This window comes from Lepus europaeus, chromosome 13 (assembly GCF_033115175.1).
Source record: "Lepus europaeus isolate LE1 chromosome 13, mLepTim1.pri, whole genome shotgun sequence".
NCBI classification, from domain to species: domain Eukaryota; kingdom Metazoa; phylum Chordata; class Mammalia; order Lagomorpha; family Leporidae; genus Lepus; species Lepus europaeus.
In genome coordinates, this window is record NC_084839.1 from 41,893,189 (window position 1) to 41,908,306 (window position 15,118).

At 40.9% G+C, this 15,118-nt stretch overlaps 1 protein-coding gene and 1 pseudogene across 2 annotated transcripts in view; one reads left to right on the top strand and one right to left on the bottom strand.

Moving 5' to 3' along the window:
• Positions 1-15,118, bottom strand: part of SRBD1 (S1 RNA binding domain 1) — a 264,042-nt gene that overhangs the window by 196,276 nt on the left and 52,648 nt on the right. For both annotated transcript variants that reach the window (XM_062209376.1, XM_062209375.1), the window contains exon 10: positions 7,265-7,368. In XM_062209376.1, coding sequence (XP_062065360.1) covers positions 7,265-7,368 — 104 coding nt within the window. The remainder of the gene's footprint in view (positions 1-7,264; positions 7,369-15,118) is intronic.
• On the top strand, positions 11,763-13,267 carry LOC133772948 (zinc finger CCHC domain-containing protein 17-like; annotated as a pseudogene).

Below are 15,118 nucleotides of genomic sequence, written 5' to 3' on the forward strand. Positions count from 1 at the left end.
CACTCATATGGGATGCCAGCACTGCAGGCTGAGGCATTGCCAGCCCCCCCAATAATTTCTTTATCCAATCTTAAGTTGATGGGCATTTTGGTTGATTCCATCTCTTGGCTATTATGAATTGAGCTGCAATAAGCATGGAGGTGCAGATAACTCTTTTATTTACTGATTTCCTTTCCACTGGGTAAATTCCCAGATGTGGGACAGCTGGGTTGTATGTCAGGTCTATAGGCAGATTTTTGAGGTATCTCCATACTGTCTTCCATAGTGGCTTTACCAGTTTAAATTCCCACCAACAGTGATTAAGATACTGCTTTCCCCACACCCTTGCCAGCATTTGTTGTCTGTTGATTTCTGTATGAAAGCCATTCTAACTGGGGCGAGGTGAAATCTAATTGTGGTTTTGATTTGCATTTCCCTGACAGCTAGTGATCCCGAACATGTTTTCATGTGTCTGTTGGCCATTCAGATTTCCTCTTTTGAAAAATGTCTGTTTAAGTCCTTTTTCCATCTCTTAAATGGGTTGTGTGTTTTGTTTTGAAAAGTTTCTTGATCTCTTTGTATATTCTGGTTATGAATCATTTATAAGCTGCATACTTTGCAAAAAATTTCTCCCATTCTATCAGTTGCCTTTTCACTTTCCTGATTTTTTTTTTTTTTGCCATACAAAACTTCTCAATTTAATGTAATCCCATTTATTAATTTTGGCTTTGACTGCCTGTACCTCCAGGGTCTTTTCCAAGAACTCTTTGCTTTGTATCAATGTCTTGCGGGGTTTCCCCAGTGTTCTCTAATAATTTGATGGAGTCAGGTTGTAGATTTAGATCTTTAATCCATTTTGAGTGGATTTTTGTGTAAGGTATAATGTAGGGGTCCTGCTTCATACTCCTGCATGTGGAGATCCAGTTTTCCCAGCACCATTTGTTGAAAAGACTGTCCTTGCTCCAGGGATTGGTTTAAGCTCCTTGATCAACTATAAGTTGGTTGTAGATGCTTGGGTTGATTTCTGCCATTTCTATTCTGTTCCATTGATCTATCCATGTGTTTTTTGAACCAGTACCAGGCTGTTTTGATTATAACTGCCCTGCAGTATGTCTTGAAATCTGGTATTGTGATACCTCTGGCTTTGTTTTTGTTGTATAAGATTCCTTTAGCTATTCGAGGTCTCCTGTGTTTCCATATGAATTTCAGCATAATTTTTTCACTATCTGAGAATGACTTTGGTATTTTGATTGGTAGCCCATTGAATCTGTAAATTGCTTTTGAGAGTATGGACATTTTGATGATATTGATTCTTCCAATCCATGAATTTTCCATATTTTTTTTTTGCATCTTCTATTTCTTTCTTTAATGTTCTGTAATTCGGTAGAGATCTTTGACATCCTTGGTTAAATTTATTCCAAAGTATTTCTTTTGTAGCTATTGTAAATGGGAATGATCTTAGAAGCTCAATCTCAGCCTTGGCATTGTCTGTGTATACAAAGGGTGTTGATTTTTGTGTATTGACTTTATTTTTTGTGTGTGTATATATATATTGACTTTATATCTTATAATTAGCAATTTTACCAATCTCTTCTATGAGTTCCAATAGCCTCTTAGTGGAGTCTTTTAGACTCCCTACATTTACAATCATGTTGTCTACAAATAAGAATAGTTTGACTTCCTCCTTCCCAATTTGTATCCTTTTGATTTCTTTTCCTTGTCTAATGGATCTGGCTAAAACTTTCAGAACTATATTGAATAGCAATGATGAGAGTGGGCATCCTTGTCTGGAACTGGATCTCATTGGGAATGCTTCCAACTTTTCCTCATTCAACAGGATGCTGGTTATAGGTTTGTCATAAATTGCCTTAATTGTGTGGAGGAATGTTCCTTCTATATCCAATAGGCTTAGAGTTTTCATCATGAAAGAGTGTCATATTTTATCAAATTCTTTCTCTATATCTATTGAGATAATCATATGGCTTTTGTTATTAAGTCTGTTAATGTGTCATATTGATTGATTTGTGAATGTTTAACCATCCCTGCATACCAGGGATAAATTGATGTGTTGTTGGATTTGACTGGATAGAATTTTGTTGAGGATTTTTGCATCTATGTTCATCAGGGAAATTGGTCTGTAATTCTCTTTCTCTGTTGTATCTTTTTCAGGTTTAGGAATTAAGATGATGCTGGCTTCATAGAAAGAATTTGGGAGGATTCCTTCCCCTTCAATTGTTTTGAATAACTTGAGAAGAATTGGAGTTAGTTCTTCTTTAAATGTCTGGTAGAATTCAACTGTGAAGCCATCTGGTCCTTGGCTTTTCTTTGTGGGGAGGGCCTTTATTACTGATTCAATTTCCCTTTTGATCCCTTAACATTTCTTTTAAACAGCCAGGTGCCCTGTAATTAGGTGCATATATGTTTATATTTACATCTTCCTGTTGAATTGATCTCTTACTCATTACATAGTGCCCTTCTTTGTCTCTTTTAACAGTTTTTGTGTTAAAGTCTATTTTGTCTGATACTAGGATGGCTACATCAGCTCTTTTTTGGTTTCTGTTGGCATGGAATCTTTTTCCATCCTTTCACTTTCAGTCTGCTTGCATCTTTGTTGGTGAGATGTGTTTCTTGTAGGCAGCAAATAGATGGGCTTTGTTTTTTAATCCATTCAGCTAGTCTGTGTGTTTTAACTGTAGAGTTGAGGTCATTCACATTCAAAGTGACTACTGACAAGCAACAACTTTGCTTTGCCATTTTCCATAAATATTCCTATTTTTTACTTTAGATTTTCTTTGTACTTTCATTGGGAGATTTCTTTCCTTTGCCTTCTTTCACATTGATGACCATGTTTCTTTGTTTCTAATTTCTTCTTGTGTTTGGTCTGACTGTTTAATTTCCTGTGCTTTGTCTTCTAAGTTGGATATTCTTTCTTCTGCTTCACCGATTCTGTTGTTAAGGCTTTCCACTACATTTTTTATTTTCTTCTACTGAATCTTCATTTCATTTTGATTTGTCTTTAAGATATCAATTTCGTAAGAGAAATCTTCTTTCATGTCTTCTACAGATTTCAGTAGTTCATGCATTTGCTTCTGATTACTTCTATGTAATCTTAGGTTCAACATTTTGAATTCCATTTCTGGCATTTCTTCGATCTCATCATCTTTACAATCTACTATTACTGAAGTATTGTGTTCTGGTTGGGGGCATCATGCTGCCTTATTCTTGTTTCTTGAATTGGTGCATTTGTTATTCGGCATTTGTGGAGAAACTCTGGTTTCTTTGTTTTTTCCACCATGGCAGCTTTTATCTTTGTATTATTACTCTGTAGATAAGTGGAGTGTCTGCTTTCAGTGAATATCTAGAGGCGTGTGGTGTCTGTGGTCAGAGAGCTCTGTTCAGTTCTCAGGGTGAAGGGCTTGTCTAAAGTGACACACCCTTGGAGCCAGAGCTGTGGCGTTGTGGGTAAAGCCACCACCTGCAGTGTCGGTATCCCATATGGGCTCCAGTTCAAGTTCCGGCTGTTCTGCTTCCGATCTAGCTCCTGCTATGGTCTGGGAAGGCAGTGGAGGACGGCCCAAATCTTTGGGCCTCTACACTTGTAGATACCTAGAGGAGGCTCCTGGTTCCAAATTTGTGTAGCTCCAGCTGTTGCAGTCAACTGGGGAGTGAACCAGTGGATGGAACCCCCACCCCGTCCCGCCTCTCTCTCTCTCCCTGTGTAACTCTTTCAAATAAATAAATAAATCTTAAAAAAAAATAAATAGATACACCCATGTTTAGCATGATAAATATCCTCTTTTTTTTTTTTTTTTCAAATCATCAGAAGGGAAGTTCATTCTGCTCAGTTGATCTCTCCTTAAAGGAGACCAGTGCCTGATGGGTATAATATTTGTCCGCTCTCCCACGAGGACCACACAAAAGATCTGTGCAGTCCTCAGTGTAAGCTGATTCCCCAGCAATGTCCCTCACCAGGTAACCAGGAAGCACTGAGCATGTGAAGTCCCCAACAGTGACTGCCCAAAATCTCAGCCACACCATGAGTCCTCCCACACAGTCTGTTTTTTCACAGTCCTGGCACTTAAGCCTTCCATAGTCACAAGCACCCAGCCTCCTGTTAGTTCTCCCCAACAGAGTCAGGAGTCTCCACTAGGCTTGTGGCTGGGCATGGACTTGAGCTGGCGGCAGCTGTTACATGTGTCCAAAATGGCACCCACTATAGGCTGTTACAGGACACTGACGTAAGGTGATCGGGGAAGAGTGAAACGTGTCCTTCCTTTTTTTTTTCTCCTCTAGTTTGGCAGCTACGCTATCCCCCTTGGGGCTCCAAGCTGGTTCCTTCTAGGCTCTTCCTGTAGTTTTATCACCAATGGTTTGGGCTGCTGCAATCTGGTCTCACTTCACTCTCCAATGCTGGTGCAGAGGCTCTCAGCTGCTGGGGTCCTGAGTTTTGGGCATTCAAGCCCTCCACATAGGTCCTCTGTGTCCCTCTAATTTGCATAGTTTCCTCTGCCATTTTCTCCCTAACTCTTCCAGAAACGGCACTCTCTCTACTTTTTTTTCCATTATCTTCTAGACTAGAGCAGAAAGCTCCCTCCCTAATCTGCCATCTTGGAAGCTCTCCTATAAGATTTGTTTGTATCACAACTTTAGTTCTATCTCAACTTTATCTAAATGGCTGCACAAAAGTCCACTGTTAAAATGTAACCTAATAGGTTTAAATGATCTACTTACTGTTTAATATTTTGTTTTACTTGACAGTTGCTGGATTAGTGACTTTTGGTTGTTCAATAAGTTGATCCATTAAGGAAATTGGCTTAACAAGCTGACTTCTAAAGAACTAACAGAAGAGTCATGTTGAAAAGGCTGGCATCAGCCGGCGCCGCGGCTCACTAGGCTAATCCTCCGCCTTGCGGCGCCGGCACACCGGGTTCTAGTCCCGGTCGGGGCACTGATCCTGTCCCGGTTGCCCCTCTTCCAGGCCAGCTCTCTGCTGTGGCCAGGGAGTGCAGTGGAGGATGGCCCAAGTGCTTGGGCCCTGCACCCCATGGGAGACCAGGATAAACACCTGGCTCCTGCCATCGGATTAGCGCGGTGCGCCGGCCGCAGCGCGCTACCGCGGCGGCCATTGGAGGGTGAACCAACGGCAAAGGAAGACCTTTCTCTCTGTCTCTCTCTCTCACTGTCCACTCTGCCTGTCAAAAAAAAAAAAAAAAAAAAAAAAAAAAAAAAAAAAAAGAAAAGGCTGGCATTGTGGCATGGCAGGCATTCCCTATGAATGCTATTTTGAGTTTCAGCTGTTCCACTTCTGATTCAGCTCCCTGCTAACACACCTGGCAAAGTAGTAGAGTGGCCCAAGTACTTGGGCCCCTCTATCCCTAATGGGAGATCCACATGGAGTTTCAGGTTCCTGGCTTAGGTCTTGGATAGCCCTGTCTGTTGCAGCCATTTGGGGAGTGAACCAGCAGATAGACACTTGCGCTCTTTCTTTCTCTCTCTCTCTCTCTAACTCTGCCTTTCAAGTACACAAATAAACCTTTAAGAAGCAAACCAGTCATGTTGGATGAGATAGCTAATTCCCAAAGTAGACTTCACTTACTCTTCTCAAAGAATAAGTTGCCTACCTTTTCAAGTATTCCCACCAATCCCTTCAGGGGTGAGGAACCTTTTTCTGCCAAGGGCCATCTGAATATTTATCACATCATTCAAGGATCACACAAAATTATCAACTTAAAAATTAGCCTGTTATAGATTCGTTGGATTTTCAGTCCTGCTTGTGGTTGCCTTGGCAGGGCTAGACCAAATGAATTTGTGAGTTTTACACAACCTGCAGTCAGTTCTCCATCCCTGCAGGTCTAACCTAAAGTTACACAGAGCTAGCTGGTAAAGAGCATATCCAAGATTTACACCTCCTGTTCAGTAAGATGCTTTAACCTCTATGCATAGTTTTCTCATTCCCTCAAATGGTGGCTACAAAATCTGACTTATAAACCAATCTAGGCTGGTGTCGCAGCTCACTAGGCTAATCCTCCGCCTGCGGCACCGGCACACCGGGTCCTAGCCCCGGTTGGGGCACCAGATTCTGTCCCGGTTGCCCCTCTTCCAGGCCAGCTCTCTGTTATGGCCCAGGAGTGCAGTGGAGGATGGCCCAGGTCCTTGGGCCCTGCACCCGCATGGGAGACCAGGAGAAGCACCTGGCTCCTGGCTTCAGATCGGCGCGATGCGCCGGCCGCAGCATGTCGGCCGCAGCAGCCATTGGAGGGTGAACCAACGGCAAAGGAAGACCTTTCTCTCTCTCTCTCTCACTGTCCACTATGCCTGTCAAAAAATAAATAAATAAATAAATAAATAAACCAATCTAACATATAGATCTTGGTGAGAGTCAAACACTTTAAAAATTTAAAACTAATAATTTAAAAGTGTTATATAAATATGCATTACTATTTTAAAAAACTACATACAATCATAAATTTCTTTGAAAAATCAATTTTTATTTCAGTTATCTTTAATGTACAAAATATTTTAGGTAAATCACATACCATATCTTTAGAGATTTACACTTAACATCTATTAAACTAAATGTTTGACTCAATCATCCTTAATGGGCAAAAAATTTCAGCTATACTACAAACAGTACGATGTTTTTATTTTTTTCACAGTGGAAAAAATGCTCTTTATAAAAGAATCAAATGGTACCAAAAAGTTTTGAAGTAAAAGTTCCTTTTCCTAAAAGTAATTATTATTAATAATTTCTTCTACACCTTCCCATATATTTTTCATTTAAACATATACAACATATTTGCTATCCTTTAATGCAAAAAGGACCTCTATACATTACCTGTCACTTGCTTTTTATTTTATTACATAATAGATACATCTCAATATTAGTAAATATAGGTATCAGTGTGGTATTTTAGAAGAGAGGAAATTCTGTAAAATCTATGAACTGGAGTGGCACTGTGCCGTAGGAGGTTAAGCCTCCTCTTGCACAACTAGCATCCCATATGGACAACAGTTCCAATCCCAGCTGCTTCTCTTCCGACCTAGTTCCCTGCTAATGGCCTGGGAAGGCAGAAGAAGATGGCTCAAGTGCTTGGGCCCCTAACCAACATGGGAGACCCAGAAGAAGCTACTGGCTCCTGGCTTTGGATCAGTGCAGTTCCAGCCATTGTGGCCATTTGCAGAAAGAACCAGTGAACAGAAGATCTCTCTGTTTCTCTTTCTCTCTCTGTAACTCTGCCTCTCAAATAAATAAATAAACCTTTAAAAAATATATCTATAAACTGACCTGTTTTGGATGCACCACCTACAGAATTCATTCTTCACTCCATCAGAAATGTTGACTTTGACTGTAAGTATCTTCAAATTTTCTCCACGGTTAATTGCCAGAATCTGAGTGCACAAATATATGACAGATAATCCACAAAATACATAAATGATAAATATAGCAATGTCAACATTTATGAAACAAATCAGGCAGCTATCCTGGCAAGAGCTATAAAATTTCTCACTTGTTGGCCGGCGCCGTGGCTTAACAGGCTAATCCTCCGCCTTGCGGCGCCAGCACACCGGGTTCTAGTCCCGGTCGGGGCGCCGGATTCTATCCCAGTTGCCCCTCTTCCAGGCCAGCTCTCTGCTATGGCCCGGGAGGGAAGTGGAGGATGGCCCAAATCCTTGGGCCCTGCACCCGCATGGGAGACCAGGAGAAGCACCTGGCTCCTGGCTTCAGATCAGCGCAATGCGCCGGCCGCAGCGGCCATTGGAGGGTGAACCAACGGCAAAAAGGAAGACCTTTCTCTCTGTCTCTCTCACTATCCACTCTGCCTGTCAAAAAAAAGAAAAAATTTCTCACTTGTTTATTTACAAATAATATATTTTAAAATAATCATTTTAGACTTTTTTTTTTCAAATAACCTATCTTCCTCATACAGGAAACCATAATATGCTCTTTGAAAAAGAAAAATAGGTAAAAAGCCTATCCACCACATTCACAATAAGAAACTTTGGTGAATAAACTATTTTAAATTCTACTAATGGAAATTTTTTGATCTTCTTAAGTTGAAAGCATATACTTTTTATAATTGTGAAAAGATAATACCAACACGTGAAATCCTAAGTGGAATATTTAATAGATACAAATTTTCACCTATTGAGCATCTACTAATTCTAGGGCTCATTTAAGCATTTATAAATACCTCAATTCATATATGTATAATCACCTTCATTTTAAAAATAACTTTTCTGAGACTAATGCATCACAAATCAAAGCCAGCAAGTGGCAAAGAAGGAATTTAAATTAGATCAACCTGCCCATGTTCTTAATTAGTATTACATTAAAAGAGCAACTGGTTTAAAACAAATAAAAAGCATTCCTTAAAGGAATGCAAACATAACCTAAACCAAAAAGAAGAAAACAACAAAGATTAAAGTGAAAATTCATTTTTAAAAAGGGAACAGAAAAACAACAGAGAATATCAACAAAACCAATAATTTGTTCTTGGAAAACAGCAACAAAATTGACAAAACTTTTGCTAGATTAAGAAATAATGGAGGCCGGTGCCGCAGCTCAATAGGCTAATCCTCCGCCTTGCAGTGCCAACACACCGGGTTCTAGTTCCGGTCGGGGTGCCGGATTCTGTCCTGGTTGCCCCTCTTCCAGGCCAGCTCTCTGCTATGGCCCGGGAGTGCAGTGGAGGATGGCCCAAGTGCTTGGGCCCTGCACCCACATGGGAGACCAGGAGAAGCACCTGGTTCCTGCCTTCGGATCAGCGCGGTGCGCCGGCCGCAGTGCACCGGCTGCAACGGCCATTGGAGGGTGAACCAACGGCAAAGGAAGACCTTTCTCTCTGTCTCTCTCTCTCTCACTGTCCACTCTGCCTGTCAAAAAAATAAATAAATAAATAAAAATTAAAAAAAAAATAAGAAATAATGGAAAGGGCTGGCACTGCGGCTCACTAGGCTAATCCTCCACCTGCGGCACTGGCACCCCGGATTCCAGTCCCGGTTGGGGTGCCAGATTCTGTCCCGGTTGCTCCTCTTCCAGTCCAGCTCTCTGCTATGGCCCGGGAGTGCAGTGGAGGATGGCCCAAGTGCTTGGGCCCTACACCTGCGTGGGAGACCAGGAGAAGCACCTGGCTCCTGGCTTCAGATTAGCGCGGTGCACCGGCTGCAATGGCCATTGGAGAGTGAACCAACGGCAAAGGAAGACCTTTCTCTCTTTCTCTCTCACTGTCCACTCTGCCTGTCAAAAAAATAAAAATAAAAATAAAAAAAGAAATAATGGGGAGGGGCAGCATATTGTGGAACAGCAGGTTAAGGTACCACCTATGATGCCAGTATCTCATGTGGGTGCCGGTTCAAAGTCCTGGCTTTTCCACTTCTGATCCAGCTTCCTGCTAATGCACCTAAGGCAGCAGAATATGGTCCAAGTAGTTGGGCCCCTGCTACCCACGTGGGAGACCTAGATGAAGCTCCTAGCTCCTGGTTTCATCCTGACCCAGCCCTGGCCATTGCAGTCATTTGACCATTGGGGAATGAATCAGCAAATGGATGATCTCTCTCTCATTGTTTCTCCCTCTCTCTATATATAACTCTTTCAGATAAATAAATATTTTTTAAAAGAGAGAGAGAAAAGTCAAATTACCAAAATCAGGAACATAAAAGAGGCTACTACCAAAAGTAAAAAAGATCATAAAAGAATACTCTGATTAACTATGTGGCAAATTAGATAACTTGGATAAATGGAAAAATTTCTAAAAAGACATAGATTAACAAAACCAAATAAAAAAATTTAAAAAGCTGGTAAGAACTCTAACAAGTAAAGGCACTGAATGAGTAACTTGAAAATTTCCCAAAAGAAACATCCAGGCCCAGATGGTTCCACCTATGAATTCTACCAAATATTTAAAAAAGAATTAGCAACAATTCTTCACAAATTTATCTAAAAAATACAAGAGAAAACATCCCAACTTGACTTATCAGGCTACTATGTATATATTGGGAAATAATAATCAGACAAGATTTTGTAAGAAAACTACAGAATATCTCTTACAAATAAGATGCAAAAATCCTCAATAAAATATCAGAAACATAAGCTAACATCATATTTAATGGTAAAAGTCTGAATGCTTTCCCTCTAAGATCAAGGACAAGAGAAAAGTGTCTGCTCTCACCACTTCTATGCAACACTGACTGGGAGGAGGGACGAAAGAAGGAAGGATGAAAGGAAAGGAGGGAAGGAGGGAAAAGGGCGTGTAGACAGTGAGGGTTGGGGCAGGGAGTTTGGGGGGGGGGGGGCAAAACAGGGGGAAGGTCATTCAGATTAGAAACAAAGAAGTGGGGCCAGTGCTGTGGCCCAGTGGGTTAACGCCCTGGCCTGAAGCGCTGGCATCCCATATGGGCACCAGTTCAAGATCAGCCTGCTCCACTTCCAATCCACCTCTTTGCTATGGCCTGGGAAAGCAGTAGAAGATGGTCCAAGACCCTGGGCTCCTGCACCCACATGGGAGACCTGGAAGAAGTTCCTGGCTCCTGGCTTCGGATCGGCACAGCTCCAGCCATTGTGGCCAATTGGGGAGTGAACGATTGGATGGAAGATCTTTCTCTCTTTCTCTCTCTCTCTCTGTCTCTTCTCTCTCTGTGTAACTCTGCCTTTCAAATAAATAAATAAATCTTAAAAACAAAGAAGTACAATTGTCTATATTCCTAACTAACATGATACAGAAAATCATAAGGAATCTACTACAAAATTACTAGAATTAATAAATAGTTCAACAAAGTTGCAGGATATAAGATCAACATATAAAATCAATTTTACATGCTAGCAATAAACATTCAGAAAATCATTTTTTAATTCCATGTACAATAGTACCAAAAAATACTTAGGAATAAATTTACCAAAAAAGGATAAAACCTATACTCTGAAAACTACCAAAATTATTAAAAAGAACTTAAATAAATAGAAAGACATCCCATGTTCATGAATCAGAAGGTCTAATATTGCTAAGATGGCAGTGTTCCTCAAATTTATTTATAGATTCAATATAATCCCTACCAAATCCCTAGCTAGCTTCTTTGCAAAAATTTACAAACTAATTCTAAAATTCATATAGAAATTAAAAGAACCTAGAATCACCAAAACAATCTATAAAATGAAGAACAAACTGGGAGGTCCTCATTTTCCATTTTCAAAAAACTTACAAGACAAAGGGATAGCAAGCAAGATGGTGTGGTACTGGCATCAAGACAGAAACAGAGACCAATGTAATAGAATTGGTAGTTCAGGGGCCGGCACCATGGCTCACTTTGTTAATCCTCCGCCTGCAGCGTTGGCATCCATATGGATGCCGGGTTCTAGTCCCAGTTGCTCCTCTTCCAGTCCAACTCTCTGCTGTGGCCCGGGAGGGCAGTGGAGGATGACCCAGGTGCTTGGGCCTCTGCACCCGCATGGGAAACCAAGAGGAAGCACCTGGCTCCTGGCTTCGGATCAGCACAGCGCACCAGCCACAGCGGCCATTTGGCGGGTGAACCAACGGAAGGAAGACCTCTCTGTCTCTCTCTCTCACTGTCTAACTCTGCCTGTCCCCAAAAAAAAAAAAGAATTGGTAGTCCAAAAACAATCTTTTACATCGTGGTCACTGAATTTTAACAAGGCTACCAAGACAATTCAATGAGAGAGAGAGGGGAACAGTCTTTTCAACCAATTATGCTGGGATAACTGAATAGCTATAGGCAAAAGAACTAAGCTGGACCCCTTCCTCACATCATACATAAAAAAGAACTCAGGAATGGGTATATGGCATAGCAGTTAAGATGTCACTTAGGACATTCATATCCCATATTAGGGTACCTGGGTTTGAGTCCAGGCTCCACTCCCAATTTCAACTTGCTGCCAATGCAGACTCTGCTGATGGCTCAAGTAGTTGGGTTCCTGCTGGGATAAGTTCCTGACTACTGGCTTTAGCCAGCCGTAGTGGCCACTTGGAGGGTGAACCAATGGAAAAAGGAAGACCTTTCTCTCTGTCTCTCTCTCACTGTCTAACTCTGCCTGTCTAAATAAATAAATAAAATTAACTCAAACTAGATTATAGACCCTAACATAAGTAACAAAACTATAAGATTAGCTTGTTATTTCACACATGCCACAGCTGGAGGACCTCAGGCTAAAGTAAGACATTTGAAATAGGTGTAGCCAAAGAAAAATAGAAGAGGCATAGAATACTAAGGATGAATTCACAATAGCCTAAGATCATGGAAATCTGGCCTGTTCTCTATACTATTTTTCCAAGGAAAGGTTGTTAATGATGTCAGACTATAGAGCTGTTAATCTCAGGTGTTGGAAGCAAGGTCTGGTCCAACAAATTTATATGTTATCTATCAAAAATGTAAGTCCTTTGAAATAATAGATGTTGAAAACAAAGCGTGGGTGAAGCTCATTGTCTAACAGATTTAAAATTAAAAAAAGATAAAAGTATCCTTCTAATAAATAAAAAAATTTTAATTAAAACTAGAATTTAAAAAGTGTCCCTCTCTATGAAAGTCATCACCAGAGCCATTCTTTTAGCCCAGTGGATTAAGTTCCCACCTGCAACACCAGAACCCAATATAAGCACCAGTTCGAGACCCAGTTGCTCCACTTCCAATCCAGCTCCCTGCTAATGTACCTGGAAAGCCAGCAGAAGATGGCCCAAATGCTCGGGTCCCTGCCACCCAAGCAGGAGGTTCAGATGGAGTTCCAGACTCCTGGCTTTGGCCTGGCCCAGCCCCAGCCATTGCAGCCATTTAGGGAGTGAATTAGTGGATGGAAAATCTTTCTCTATCTCTTTCATTCTGCCTTTCAAATAAAGACATAAATCTTCAAAAAGAGAGAGAGAAAAGAAAAAGAAAAATCAGTCATCACCAAAGGACTGGAAAAGACTTCAATCTCAACAACATTATCACTGAGCAAGAAGAGGAGGCAGTCCTTCCAGGATTAAACTGGGCAGATCATCCTTCAGGGTGTCCTGAACACTACGGGCAAAAAGTAGGGCTATAGAAGCCATTTTGCAAGCAGCCAGGTGGGATCAGATACTTTTTAATACCTGATGAGGAAGAGAAGAAAAGGCAAAGTCAGAAGATTATGAGAAGTCTGACCTTATGAAGGATTCTTCTAGAAAAAGAAACATGGAGACAGGAAGTGACTCTAATAGCTCAATCTCAGAGTGATATGGGCAAGAGAGCAAAGCACACATCGAAAGACAGCAAGGCAGTAAAAATTAAAAAGCAGCAGCACCACAAGAAGAATAAGGAATGAGAGCAGAAAGAGTTGTGGAGTGACTCAAAGAACTAGGATTTAGAGCCGAAGCCCTGGCTCTTAGAAAGACTTATTGGGAATATGGTCTCCCATCCCTGACTCTGCTCCCAAGGGAGATGGCTTTTCCATCTATAGAAGATAGGTTTCTGGGTAAAGGTCAAAAGCAGCTGCCTCAATGAGCTGCAGTTTCCATATGATTTCTGGTTCCTTCACAGGTGACCCCTGTAGCTTATCCATTCATTAGGAAGAAAGCCCAGTTATGGCTGGACATGAGCCTGGCTGTAGCTGGTAAACAACTGATTGGCCCTTTTCTATGGGTCTGTCTTGGGTTGACTGGGAGGTAGCTTCTGCTGCATCCAACACAGGAGCAGAGAGACAAGCAGCAGGAGGAAGAACAAGGTAAGAATTGGTTCTCACTTTTTCCCTTCCCCTTACATGGTTCTACTACACTAGAAATGACGGCCAGTAAACACAGACAAAAAATGATCATTTGCAGTGTGACTTATCTTGTGTATGGCATTCCAGCTGACCACTCAGACATCTGGAGTCAAGATCACTGCTCTATTTTGTATTTATTCTTGTGTGACAATTGGTTCTACTTCAGATCTCTGCATAAACTTTTGGCACTAAATGGAAGTGTGTTTGATTTTAAACTTACTAAAAAATTCTTAAAAAAAAAAAAAAAAACCTGTGAAACTCTCAGAAGAAAAGACAAAAGAAAACCTTTGTGATTTTGACTTAGGTAAAGCTGTCTTAAACATATCACCAAAAGCATAATCAACAAAATAATAATAATGGATGGATTGAACTTGAACAAAATTTTAATTTTTGTGCTTCAAAGGATACCATCGAGAAGGTAAAAACAAAATCTATAAAATGAGAACATTTTTACAAATCATACTAGTATTTCAAACTAGGGAATCTAGGACAAATAAAGAACTCTTGGGGCTGGCACTGTAGCGCATCAGGTTAAAGCCCTGGCCTGAAGCGCTGGCATCCCATATGGGTGTCAGTTCTAGTCCTGGCTGCTCCTCTTCCGATCCAGCTCTCCGCTATGGCCTGGGATAGCAGTAGAAGATGGCCCAAGTACTTGGGCCCCTGCACCCATACGGGAGACCCGGAAGAAGCTCCTGGCTCCTGGCTTCGGATCAAAGCAGCTCTGGCCGTTGTGGTCATCCTGGGAGTGAACCAGCGGATGGAAGACCTCTCTGTCTCTACCTTTCTCTGTAACTCTGCCTTTCGAATAAATAGAAATAAACCTTAAAAAAAAGAACTCTTATTACTCAATAATAAAAATATGCAATCCTATTAAAAATGTATAAATCATCTGAAGAGGTATTTGTTCAAAAACTTTATACAAGAGTGATAAATACATGAAAAGGTGCTCGATATCAGTAGTCATTAGAGAAACTGCAATCAAAACAATAATAAGAAACCACAGACAGCAAGTGTTGATGAAGATGTAGAGTGAACTACAACTCTCATAAACTGCTTGTGGGAATGTAAAATGGATTAGCCAATTTGAAAAATATTGTGGCAGTTCTTCGAAAGGTTAAACACTGAGGTACCATGCAATGCAGCAATTATACCTGTAGGCATATATTCAAGAGAAATGAAAACATTTCAACACAAACGTCTGTAGCAGCATGAGTTGCACTATCTGTATGATGTGATATCATATGGCAATAAAAAGTAATGGAGCACTGACACACACAACAACATGTATGAACCTGGAAAACATTTGCTAAGCGAGGAAAATCAAATGTAAAAGGCCACATGCCACATATTATGTGATTTTGTACAAAATGACCAGAACAGATAAATCAATATAGATAAATAGGTGGTTTTCAG